The sequence below is a fragment of the Cimex lectularius genome, unplaced genomic scaffold, assembly GCF_000648675.2.
Source record: "Cimex lectularius strain Harlan isolate CLEC.00 unplaced genomic scaffold, Clec_2.1 scaffold88, whole genome shotgun sequence".
Classification (NCBI taxonomy): domain Eukaryota; kingdom Metazoa; phylum Arthropoda; class Insecta; order Hemiptera; family Cimicidae; genus Cimex; species Cimex lectularius.
Window position 1 is genome coordinate 1,112,688 of NW_019392660.1, and position 13,136 is coordinate 1,125,823.

At 33.2% G+C, this 13,136-nt stretch overlaps 1 protein-coding gene across 2 annotated transcripts in view; it reads left to right on the plus strand.

The window, feature by feature from the left end:
- The first annotated feature begins 5,084 nt into the window (after positions 1 to 5,084).
- The window catches only part of LOC106668068 (formin-G), a 31,738-nt gene continuing 23,686 nt past the window's right edge, over positions 5,085 to 13,136 (plus strand). For both annotated transcript variants that reach the window (XM_014396491.2, XM_014396490.2), the window contains exon 1: positions 5,085 to 5,153. In XM_014396491.2, the coding sequence (XP_014251977.1) occupies positions 5,148 to 5,153 (6 nt within the window). In that variant the 5' untranslated portion in view covers positions 5,085 to 5,147. The remainder of the gene's footprint in view (positions 5,154 to 13,136) is intronic.

A 13,136-nucleotide genomic window follows, 5' to 3' on the forward strand; every position in this document is an offset into this window, starting at 1 on the left:
TTCGTCCTGGAGAGTGGATACAATAGCAGCATTGGCAGGTTCTGTAACAAATGGAGGATTGAAATAAAACCAACAAAAACGGAGGCTATCCTCTTGACAAAGCGCAGGTCTGTGTTGTATCCCACTGGTAAGTACCTTGGGGTAATACTTGACCAACTTGAAAGTAAGCTTTTGCCGCCCATGTAATGGATAGAGTGACTAAAGGCAAAGCTGAAATTCGTGTTTCCCTTATTGTGCAGAGACTCTAACCTGTCCCTGTAAACCATCTTCTCTTCTATAAAGTAGTTGTTAGACCAGATGTTCTTGTATGCGTGTCCCTCATGAGGCTTGACTTCACGATCGAAAACATAAAACACGTAAAACGCATCACAAAGAATTAATTTGAACGGTGTGTGCTAAGCAGTAATCAGTTCGACAAATTGGGTTCTTTTACTTGGACTTTGTGTACAAGCAAAGGAGAGTGAAGAACTCTTTAGTGCCCTTTCCTAGGGCTTATGGTTTTTCTTATTTTTTTAACCTTAAATTAAATTTTTTTAAAGATGATTAAAGACCGTTAAATTTCCAATAATATGTGATAAACAGTAAACTTGTAAACGTTGGGAAAATAAGCGTTTTAATAGACAGAACTTAGAAATTTTTTTTTTTTTTCAAAGTTGAAAAACTTACTACGGCGATTCTAAATTACTATTTCCAAACCTAGAGGCCAGTAAATTTTAGAAAACGTACTCCATTAAATATCCTTTTAGTAGAGTAATTGCTTTTTTAATTACTTTTTCGAAGATGAAGAAATTGATGAAAAAAGAAACTGATGGAAAAAACCGTGATTGACGGATTGTTAAGGTGGAAAGATTAAAACAAACAAAAAAAACACAAAGAAATTTTGAATGAATTTATCAAAAGATTTTAATTTGGGTTCAAAACCGAAATATTGCAAGTTTTTACTTATTTACCAACACGACTCCAACTTTGATTGAATCATTTTTATATTACTATTCCCCGGAATAAAAGAGTTTTAATATCCAAAACGTTTTTACGTATCTAGGTGATATCTTGTTAACACTATGGCTACTTTTTTTAATTTTTTTTAGTCTTTCCACCTATCCAACCTGTCAACCACGGATTTTTCATTTTCTTCATCAATTTCTTCATCTTTGAAAAAAGTAGTTAAAAAAGTAATTACACCACTAAAAAGGATATTAAATGGAGTACGTTTTCTGAAATTTTCTGTTCTCTAGGTTTGGAAGTAGTAAAAATATTTTTTAAAGTTCTGGCTACTAAAACGCATATTTCACCAAGTTTAGTATTTATCACAACTTATTGGAAATTTAACGTAGCTTTCAGTGGTATCAACGGATTTGTTCAAAACCTTTTAGTTTTAGAGTTATCATTGTTTATTTGAAGCAAGGTCGTGAAATTTTAAAAAATCAGAAAAACGGGAATAACGCCGAAACTTTTGAGATTGGGACCATAGTTAATTAGGACGTTTTGGTTCCATTTTGAATGCAGAATCTACTGGCAAAGTTTGTAACACGAGTAGCCGAACAACCTGTATAATATTATTGACAGAAATTTTACGAACCTTAACATCCTTTTAAAATTTAAAGCAAATTTTTTAAAATCTGTTAGCTCTTCTTTTATGTCGAATTGTTCGTAAAGTACGGACAAATTATTAGATATTTTTTCCAATTTAGCCATAATATGACTTGAAGTAACGTCCCCGCATCCCAATATCTGAAATAAATTGTATAATGACTAGCAAGGATGTAATAATCGAGCTAATATTAAAGATATAAAAATAATAAAATAAATATTGGAATATTTATCTTTTACGACTATGAAGTAGCCAACTATGACTTTTTTCGTAAGTTCGCTCAAGTAAAAGGTTGTAATTGTCGCCAAGTATGAAAAACCGTTTATGCGCGTGCTGTGTATTGTGAATTGCCAGTAAATTGATGTTTCAGTGGGAAAAAATGTACACCGACGGTTTCCTTCCTATTGCAAAAAGTCCGTTACATCCCTAGCTAAATGGGTGAATTGTTCATTTTTAATGTCACACTTAAATTTCACTATATTTCCTTTATGTCGTGTATAATTAATTAGGTCGACTCCATTATGCTACAGAGGTAGGTTGTTAAAATCTAATGTGTACATTTTTTCTTATGACAAAAGTTCACTGCAGCATAACATTGCCACGTAATCTGTTCTTTTACGTATTGCGATAAAAAATCAAAACGGTCAGAGATATGTATTTAAAAAATTGGCTTTTGATGATGATGATGATCCTAAGAAGAGGAGTTTGTGCCCCTCAGGCACTGTAGCCTTCTACATTGACTGTCGCTGTTACAATTTCATTGTTGAAACTTCTTTTAACATAAGCCTAGCACCTTTAAAGTGCACTTCTCTTTTTGTCTTTTTTTGGGTCTATTCTGAGATTGTTTTAGTTATCCCAAGAATAGATAAAAGGCGTATATGCAGATCTTCCTTTTTGCCAGAGCGCATGCTTTTTCGTTACCCCAAAATTCCTTATCTTTTCTCTTTATACGTAGTATATCAGAAATCCAAAAAATGACGAATCAATGCTAGTCGTCCAATAAAGAAAAGTATTTAAGATTTTTTTTAAATGATAAAAGATGTTATTATATCATATAAATGTTTGAAACAAAGTGGTCAAATTTGAATATGGGCGCCTAGCAATGTGAGCATAGGATGCGCTCACGCTGCTGGGGTTTTGACAGCTTCCATGACACGCTATGCTCCCCAAGTGAACTGACAACAAAAACCCAAGGGTTCTTGTTTTCCTCGAGAACCCAGTTTGTTTTTGGATTTTGTCGCCGTATTGCAAAGTTCTCCATTCTCAATTGACTCCAATTTATGTTTTTATTTATTTAAATTGTTTACGTTCCTAGAACGTATGTCTAATTAATGAGGTCTTTTTTAAAAATTAAGTGTTGGTGGAAACAGGGTTGTTACATTGTATATAGTACGGGTATTTTTGTGCCCTGGTACCGAAGATATCAGATTTTCCTAGGTTTTGGAGATTTCCTGTGCAATCACTGACTAATTTTGATTATTTTTTCCACTATAGCTTCCTAGCAAGCAGTGTTTTTCTATGGCCCAAGTTTTTGTTTTAATTTTGATTTTTTAAAAATAATTTTGATTATTTTCTCCACCGTAGCCTCCAGCCTCCTGACTGCATAATCGGCAATTGGGATCATCATTGCATATGGATGTTATGTCGATATTTTGTCAGATGCTAGTGACCAGTATATACTATTACTCATCTGAGTTTAGCCCACTCTTGGTGAATGTTGTTTTAATATAAGATTTGTGTATCGAGCACCTCTTGACTTTATCCACTTCTCCTTTTGTCTTCTTTGGATCCATTCTGAGTTGGAGGATTCCATGTTTGATATTCCAATAATATCATCAGGGCTATATACAGACTGGCAGGTCCTTCTCTAGCCAATGTATTTGCTTTTTCGTTAACCAAAATTCCCTTGTTCTTGTCAACCATCAAGTTTTCGAGAATTTGGTTGCATTAACTGACTAGTTTTGATGTGATTTTTTTTACACGTTAACGCTTTAATAGCTTGGCTATCCGATCTTATTACGATATTTTTGCACTTGTAACTAAGATTTTTTAAGGCACAACATTGATGGCATGTATTTATGCTTGAAATGCCAAAGTGTACTTTCTTAATGAGTTTGAGTGTTGATAAAAAGTCAGTGTCTGTCTGGGTAGACCAGCGGCGTGTCTAGCCGAAAATCGTGGGTTCGAATCCCGCTCGTGACACTGACTTTTTTATCTCAACTAAAAACCTTAATTAATTGAAAAGTATTAATTGCTCAAGCGGACCACGAAAACTAGTGAATTTTGGTACAAATGTAAGTCTTATAAGTAAAGGTACGAATTTCGCTCGTGACACTGACTTTTTTATCTCAACCAATATCTTACTTAAAGATTAATTAATTGAAAAACGTTATTCGGTCAATCGGACCACGAATTCTGATGAACTTGTAAATTATATATACCAACGTGTATATAAATTTACATACGTTGCATATTTGTTTGATTATTAATCTTTTAATTTATTTAATTTGTTTTTTATTTATTCATTTGTTTACGTTGATTAAACTTAAATTGATTATACTATTTATTATGCCAAGTTGTTATATTTTATTATTTTTATGTAGTTATTACATTTGCACTTATCATTTACTCCTGTGACATCACTAAAGTTACTCAATTCAATATGTACCTGATTTCATTTTGCTTATTTCCTATTTTTGTGTTGTTTTTTTAATTTTCCGCGAGCACAATATTGTTAAAACCTCTATATTTAGACTAGGGATCAAATAGATCAATTTTTTTGGAGGGGGTGCCGGTGTTTTTGAAAAAAGGCCCATTTGTAAGATGTCGTGTTCGAATGCAGGGCCGCTGGATTCGAACCCGGGACCTTTACCTTACAGTGATGAGCGCCGTGTCAACGACTAAACCGTAACGGCCACCGACGCCCCCTAGATCATTTATTGTAAAGGGATGTAACAGTGCCCTGCCACTTCCCCTGAAACTTAAAGGAATTTGTTCTAGGTAAATTTATTACAAATAAATAAAATCTAATATAAAAAAATCTGTCAGGTAAGGTTGGTATAGATAATTAGAATCTGTTTTGTGATTGAAATTGTTCAAACTGTCTATGGCACCTTTTGAAGATGGTTGCTGTTGATCTTTGTTTCGATTTCACGACAAAATTGTGTTATTCCTGTTTTCTTTGATTTGTTAATCATAAATGGGTAGAAATTTCTCGCTTTTTATATGAAACTATTGCTAAAACGTCGTTTACCAACGTTATCAGTCATGTCTATGTCAGACTTGACGTGCGCGTGAGATCTTAAACGTCCTTCCCGTCGTTTTATTTCCCAACGACATCCAGGGCGTCGAATCGGGAACCGAATGGTGCCTCCAATCAAAACTGCCAAGATGCTTCCTCCGTGTCGTATGGGGCACCGAAGGAGAATATGAAATTTCGTAACACGCCGGAACTGGGGGGTGGACTTACACCAAGTGGGGACCCCTGCGTTATAAGAAAGTTGCTATCACTTTTGAACCCTCAGTTAGTGCAAGGAATTAGAGAGTGCTGTTCACAATGAAAGTACGTACTACGTTTTTTCATTTTAAACTATTTAACATTTTTTAAATAAAAAAAATTATATAAAAATATTTGAAAATTAGCAGGCAATATACTTCAAAGATTAATAGTTGACCAATAATAAGATTTAAATCACTTTAATTAATTATACTTTTTATCTAAGATTTTGGTTGAGATGAAAAGTATAATTAATTCAAATAATTAATACTATCAATTTTGACTGTTATGATTATCATCATTAGGTCTGAAGATGTCAAATCATCTATATTCGATCATGGTCAATTTTTTGAAAATTTCATTACAGATTTTTAAAATGTTTGCCTGTTTTTTATTATTTCAATCAGTCAGCGCAAAACATCGCCAGAAAGACACCAATGAAGTTGGTGTGATGTGGGATTTTTTTTTCTAACAGTAACAATAAGGACTAAAATGATTGGAGACGTAATTAATCTTTTTATGTAAAGTTTTGGTTGAAATGAAAAAGTCATTGTCACGAGCGGGATTCGAACCCACGAACTTCGGCTCAATACGCCGCTGCTCTAACCACTTGAGCTATCGTGACTTCAAAAGATTAATTAATTGAAAGAAGTAATTTGGTCAATCAGACCACTAAATTTAAGGGATTTTTTATAAATTTGAACACTCCAGGTTGTAAATTGTCCAAAGGTTTATAGGCTATAACATTAAAAAACAAATTTCATGAAAAAAAGCGACAGTTATTTACAAAGATCCAGCCGAAAGGTGTATGAGTGAAAAGTAAACAGGCGAGAAAATTCGTACCCATGGAAATAGATCTGTTCAGAATTGAAACAAATCTTAATATAATCCATTATGCTTAGTGGTCTAATTGACCAAATTAATTATTTCAATTAATTATTGTTTTTATGTAAGGTCTTGGTTGAGATGAAAAAGTTAGTGTCACGAGCGTGGGTTCGAATCCTGCTCGTGACACTAACTTTTTCATCTCGACCAAGATCTTAACATAATGTTTATTTATTATTAAAGTATAAATTTTGGTCACCCAATGTAGCTTTATGTTGGTTGGATAGCTTCACAGTTTTTCAAAAAAATCTTCGTAGTTTAGTTTTTTGCTGGGAACTTTGGTGTATATTGTAGTCCAATATTTTCTTCTATTGCAACGGAATTGGATTTTTGGTTCATTTAGATTTCAAAGGAGGAGCCCCGGCTGGCTTCCTGCACAAGGCATGCTTAAGGGTGCGGAACATTTCACATGTCCGTTTCACTTTTACGCATGTAAGTTTCACATTGGCACATTCCTAGATAGACAGAACGGATATATTTCGAATATACTCCAATTGGATCGGGGGAAAAACACTATTTGAAAAAAATCAGGAGCAATAAGCAAAATATCCTTGGTATCCTTGGAGAAAAATAAAACAAGAATATTACCCACAAAAATAAAACACATTACGTTTTATATACATGATACAGTTTCAAATAAGGACAAACAGTTTTTGATCAATAAGTCAGGATCAATTTCATTATATATTCGTGGAATTTTTCTTAAATAAAGAAGTCACCACTTTGGGTATGTCCATCAATTTCTTTATTATACTTAAAATGAGAGCTAAAACTCTTTTGAGCCAGAAATTATGAGCAGTGCTAAACATAATTAGAAAAGTTCATTTCAAAAGAATCTACGTTTAAAAAATGAACAATCAATCAACAGTACGCTCTGCAGAAAGTAAAAGACTCTTCAGGTGGTCGACACTTTTTATTTCCTCTCATTCCCGTCATTAAAACTGACTTTTGCTCGAACACAATGGAAAGTATTTCCTCTGAGTTGATGAGAGTAAGAGAAAAGGTCCGTCCAAGTTGAGTCTATTAATCACTAGGCTACTTCCTTACTGTGAAATAAAACCTAACACTCCGGTGAAATTTTATTCTTCAAATTGATCAAATCGAAGTGAACTCGAAGCTTCAGACTTAGAAATGAAAACTTTCTATACCAGTTTATTCTTCAAATTACATATCTTTTTAAAGAACAAACTAATTTTAAAATTACTTGCTTGATATTATTGACACCTTTCTGTTTCTTTTTATACCGGGTTCGATATATGGTGGCGCTGACATTTGGAGTTCCGGTCCGGCGAGTGTTGAAAACGAAAGTCGAGAGTCGAAGAAGACACCCAAATGTGTATGTTGAAAAAATTTGAAAGTGGTAAAAGAGCCCTTGACAGAAAACTAGCTTTTGATCTGAGTTGAGGATTTGAGAACTATCCTTTACAACGCGTTTAAGCAATTTGAACGCAGCGATAACCGGCTTTTGTAAAAAGAAAGTGAATTTTCTATTTAAAAAGGAACAAAGTTTCCAAACAACTTTTGCACGCATTCACACTCTCTGAAATTTTCAGACACACATATTCACAAATTGCTTTACTCTTGCATTCACTCTCACTCACGCATTAACACACACTCTTAGTTGTCTAACAACCCGCATTTATTCACAAATTGACTTACTCATACTTACACTAACTCACGCTTTAACACACTCACATTCTCAGTCATTCACAGACATACACCTATTCACAAATCGACTTCCTCATACTTGCATTCACTCTCACTCACGCATTAACACACTCATACTTTCAGTCATTCACAAACATACACCTACTCACATATCATACTCGCATTCACACTCATTCATGCATTAACACACCACGCTCTCAGCCATTCACAGACCCAACCTATCCGCAAATTGACTTACTCTCACTTACACATTAACACACTCACACTCTCAGAAATTTACAGACAAACACTTTTTCACAAATTGACTTGATCATAGTCCCATTCACTCTCACCAATACATTAACACACTCACACTTTCAGTCATTCACAGACAAACACTTTTTCACAAATTGTCTTGCTCATAGTCCCATTCACTCTCACCGATACATTAACACACTCATACTCTCAGAAATTTACAGACAAACACTTTTTCACAAATTGACTTGCTCATAGTCCTATTCAATCTCACCGATACATTAACACACTCACACTTTCAGTCATTCACAGACACAACCTATTCACAAATTCGCTTACTCTTACCCGCATTCACTTTCACTCACGCATTACCCCACTCACACTTTCATCATTCTCCGACACACACTTATTCACATCTTCTGTTAGACTTATCACATTCACACTCATTCATGCATTAACACACCACACTCTCAGTCATCCACAGACACACACTTATTCGCACGTTCATTTGGTCTAAACAGATTCCCTCTCACTGAAAAATTAACATGCTTACACTTTCAGTCATTCACAGACTCTCAGCTGCAAAAGTGAATGAGAAATAAATTTTATTTTGCCCTGCAAATATTAGATTTAAAGTAACGATGTCCCTATTCGGAATTTACCATTTCACTTTATTTCGCGGAAGCTCATATTAAAAGTGAAAATTACAAGTGATATCAATCAAAAATACTCATGTCTTTCTATAATAACAGTGTTTTTTTCTGTTCCTATTTTCTCTTATTTTGCGGCTTTGTAGTCAGCCTAATACGACTGTTTCACCATTTTTTTCTGGCCCAGTTTCACTCCCTGTTGTCTTACGGCTGTACCTTCAAAAGTTCGAACACAATCAGCATAAATTCATTCAAGTACCGGGTTAAATGTAATGGAAGTTTAAATTAAATTTTATTCTTTAGACAAAAGACCGGATATAGAAATTTGATCAAAATGTGCTTGCTTCACTTATCCCACCTCGAAATAAATGGAGTTTTTTTTTTTTTTTTTTAACTGGACATGTTAAAGGACTGCGACAAATTAAGGCAATAATCGATTCGCAAGCCGATTTCACTCATGGTAATCGTGAAAAGGTTAATTTGAAAAGAGAAAGAAGTATTAAATGATATTTCAATATTTCAGATCCGCCTGTTGTAAATTACTCGACTTTCAGTATCATTTATCAATACAAAAAGCGACTCAGTCATTTCAGAACAATGAAACTTCTGCAGAGAAAGAATGAAAATTCAATGGAAAATCCAATTAATTTGAATTTATAGGAGTCCGATTTTTCGTTCATTATAACTAAGCTAAGAAAACAAAAAATCACTGATATCATAAATATCAGAAATCAATAAAAAATTGCAGCTTATGTACACAAACAAAAATGCCAACACTCACATTTTTTTCACAAGTTGATGGGCTCATCAGATACAGATTAAAGTAGGTATAAATAACTTCTGTAGTGTTGTCCAATTTTTCTGCTTCGCTTGTTCGCTATATTTCCTATTTTGTTTGATTTCCAAGTTTAATTTTTTTTGGGACTTTTTTATTAAGTTAAAGATGGCTTTTATAACTTCTGTAGTGTTGTTCGTTTATGTCTGTGTTTACTGAAGGTATTTTGTCCAATTTTTTTATTAGCTTTTTTTATTAGGTTAAAGTTGGGTTCTTTAATAGTGAAAACCGATAATTTCTTTCATAGTGAATAACCAAAGCAGAAAAATTATGTTGATTTTTTTCTTTCATTTTTGCATTTTTTAAATTAAAGTTGGGTTGGGGGAAATTCTGTAGTGTTGACTTTTTTTTGTGTGTGTTTACTGAAGGTGTTTTATTCAGTTTTTCTGTTTTGGTTGTTCGCTATGTTTATCATCTCTTTTTTTAATGTATTTTGTTTGATTTTTACATTAAATTTTTTAAAATCTTTTTGTTGGGTAAAAATTCGTTTTTAGAACTTGGGTAGTGTTGTCCGTTTTTTTTTTTCTGTTTTTACTGAAGGTATTTTGCCCATTTTTTCTGCATTGGTTGTTCGCTATGTTTATCATTTTTTATGTATTTTGTTTGATTTTTACATTTAATTTTTTTTAAACTTTTTTGTTAAGGTAAAAAATTGGTTTTTATAAATTCTGTGGTGTTGTTAGTTTTTTCTGGGTTTAGTGAAGGTATTTTGTCCATTTTTTTCTGCTTTGGTTGTTCGGTTTGTGTATTGTCCCTTTTGTATGTATTTTTTTATTTTTACTTTTAATTTTTTTAAAGTTTTTCTATTAGGTTAAAGTTGGGTGTATAACCCAAGGGGTGGTGTTGTTCTTTTCTGTCAGTGTTTACTGAGGGTATTTTGCCCATTTTTTCTGCTGTGGTTGTTCGCTACGTTTATCACCTCTTGCATATATATTGTTTTACATTTAATTTTTTTAAACTTTTTTATTAGGTTTCTTTCTGTCCTTACTGAAAGTATTTTGTCCAATTTGTCTGCTTTGCTTGTTCGCGATCTTTATCATTTGTTTTTAAATGTATTTTGTTTGATTTTTACATTTAATTTGTTTTTAACTTTGTTGTTAGGGTAAAATTGGTTTTTATAAATTCTGTGGTGTTGTTAGTTTTTTTTTTTCTGTGTTTAGTGAAGATGTTTTGTCCATTTTTTCTGCTTTGATTGTTTGCTATGTTTATCGTCCTTTTTTATGTATTTTGTTTGATTTTTACGTTTATTTTAATTTTTTTAAGCTTTTTTTATCAGGTTTGTATCAGGTTGGGTTGTACAAATTCTGTAGTGTTGTCCGTTTTTTGTGTGTTTACTGAAGGTATTTTGTCCATTTTTTCTGCTTTGGTTGTTCGCTATGTTTATCATCTCTTTTTTATGTATTTTGTTTGATTTTTACTTTTAATTTTTTTAAAAACTTTTTTGTTAGGTTAAAATTGGTTTTTATAACTTCTGGAGTGTAGTTAGTTTTTTCTGTGCTTAATGAAAGTATTTTGTCCATTTTTTCTGCTTTGGTTGTTCGCTGTTTATCGTCTTTTTTATGTTTTATTTTCTTTTTATTTTTTTAAATAAAAGTAATCGTGTTATCTTTAGCCATACAAGGTATACCATCCTCAGGACAGCTCGTCGTGTCCTTGAAGATGAGGTACGTTTTTAAAACGAATGATGCTCTTGAGGATGGTCACAATATAAAGATACAACTGATATTAGTGTGTGTTGAAAGTGAATGTATTTATTAGAGTGAACGTGTAGTGTAGATAGAACTGAGTGGGTAGGGGCTGAAATGACCTAGCTGTTGATCGCCCTTGAAGTCCAACCAGCTAGACGGATGGAATCGTTAATTTATTGTAATTTACAAAAGCTAGAATTGCCGGTGGTCTGCGAGAAATAGTAATGAATAGTAGACTCAACTCTGTGTATGTCGATAGGTGGCCCTGGGAGGATCTGACTCGTAGAAGAGTCATCCTCACCCGATTAACAATAGGCCATGTGAGGTTGACGAACCCTTGGGGCTAATTCTTGGCTCTATATAGAGAGCGCGTAGAAATGCCGCCTGTTATGAGAACCGAGTGCGTTGAGAGTGTATTTATTGGCGTGAATGCATAGAGTGAGAAATAGGCGGAATATTTCTTTTTATCAGATCATCTTTTTCTTAACATTTTCACTCTCTGAAACATATCGTTATCCTGCCTATATCAAGTTTTTTCCTTGGTAGTTAAAAAAGTATGGAACGTAATAAAGGCAAAGTGCACACAGCACAGCCGGATGACTTCTAACGCGGAACAAAGGAAAGCGATGTTGTTATTTTCACTTGTAACCACCGAGAAATATTTCCAGGGCACTCGGATGTCACACCGTGTCGAGATTCGGTTAGGCCTTTGTTTTAACATGCCTTCGACTTTCTACGTTAAACTACTTAAAAAGATCATTACCAACGCTTCTGCCAAAACGTGTGGAACACATGACTCTGTGCATACAAATGAATTTGAAATGTGAAAACCGTCCAGAAAATCGAATCCTATAGATTTATAATTAATTATAAGGAAAAAAGTTTATATAAATCTAACAAACTTGTTCCATCAAAAATCTATCAGTTGTGTTGAAATATTTTCCATAATTATATAACTAGCGGAAACATTTTTATCTATTGAATTAATTTCATCACGTTCAGAACAAGAAAAAGGTGGATTTTGGGCAGGAAAATAATATTTCACATTAAAAATGGACATATGATTTTTTTCTAGGTTTGGTCTACATTTTTGGTGGAAATCCACCATCAAAAGTTGAATATCAATGAGATCTTTAGTATATTGTATATAAGCTTCATCGATATTCAACCTTTTATAGTCATATAAATGTCTTTTTCTTGTAAAATTGGCGAGTTGTATGAAAATTTGTTCACAAATCCAAATTTGAATTAAATTTAAACGTATTGAACATATTCGCACATGTGAAAAATAGTGAGAAAATTTTAAAATGTAAAATCAAGATATGTTTAATTAAAAAAATAAAAATAAACTATATATTTAATGTCTTGGAACCTTGAGGACCGAGTGGTGAGGGCGTTCGACACTTATTTGCCTAGCTAGGGGTCCTGGGTTCGAATCCCGGCACAGCTCATGGAATTTTAATTTATCATAATAAGGAAAATATTTTAAAGTGGTTCGAAACCTCGACCGCGACATCTTTAGCATTAATCTTAAAAAATTTGGATATTTTAAACAAACAGTCCAATTTTTACGGAAAAAAATTTTCATAAGAAAAATAAGGAATTAGGCATTCTCAATTGAACTTGAAAGTTTTATTGGGTGCTCTCTATAATTAATTTATTGAATAAAATTTCATTAAAAATTTGCATTCTACGTAAAAATTATAGGGAAGAAGCGATACAATTTAAATTCTCCCACTATTAAGAAGAAAAACCAGCTTGTATGTATTACATACTTACAACGTATAATATGTGTATTGTACATATTTCCAACATACATAATTTGTCTATTAAAAAAATTAAAAAGCTTCTCTCAAAAAAGAACTGTCACAATTTTTACTAGAAATAAGTACCCGCCTCAAGGAATATCGAGTACTTTGAGGTGAGGGTGTGACGGCTGGAGAGTAAAGTAATTTATTAGCGTGAATGGGATGGGTTACCGAGGAATATCGGATACTCTGAGTGTGTGTGCTAGATGTCTGTTGGTATAGGTGTGGTGGTCTCGCTCAATGGTTGCAGATTGAAAAATGCGCGTGAAAGAGCCTTTTTT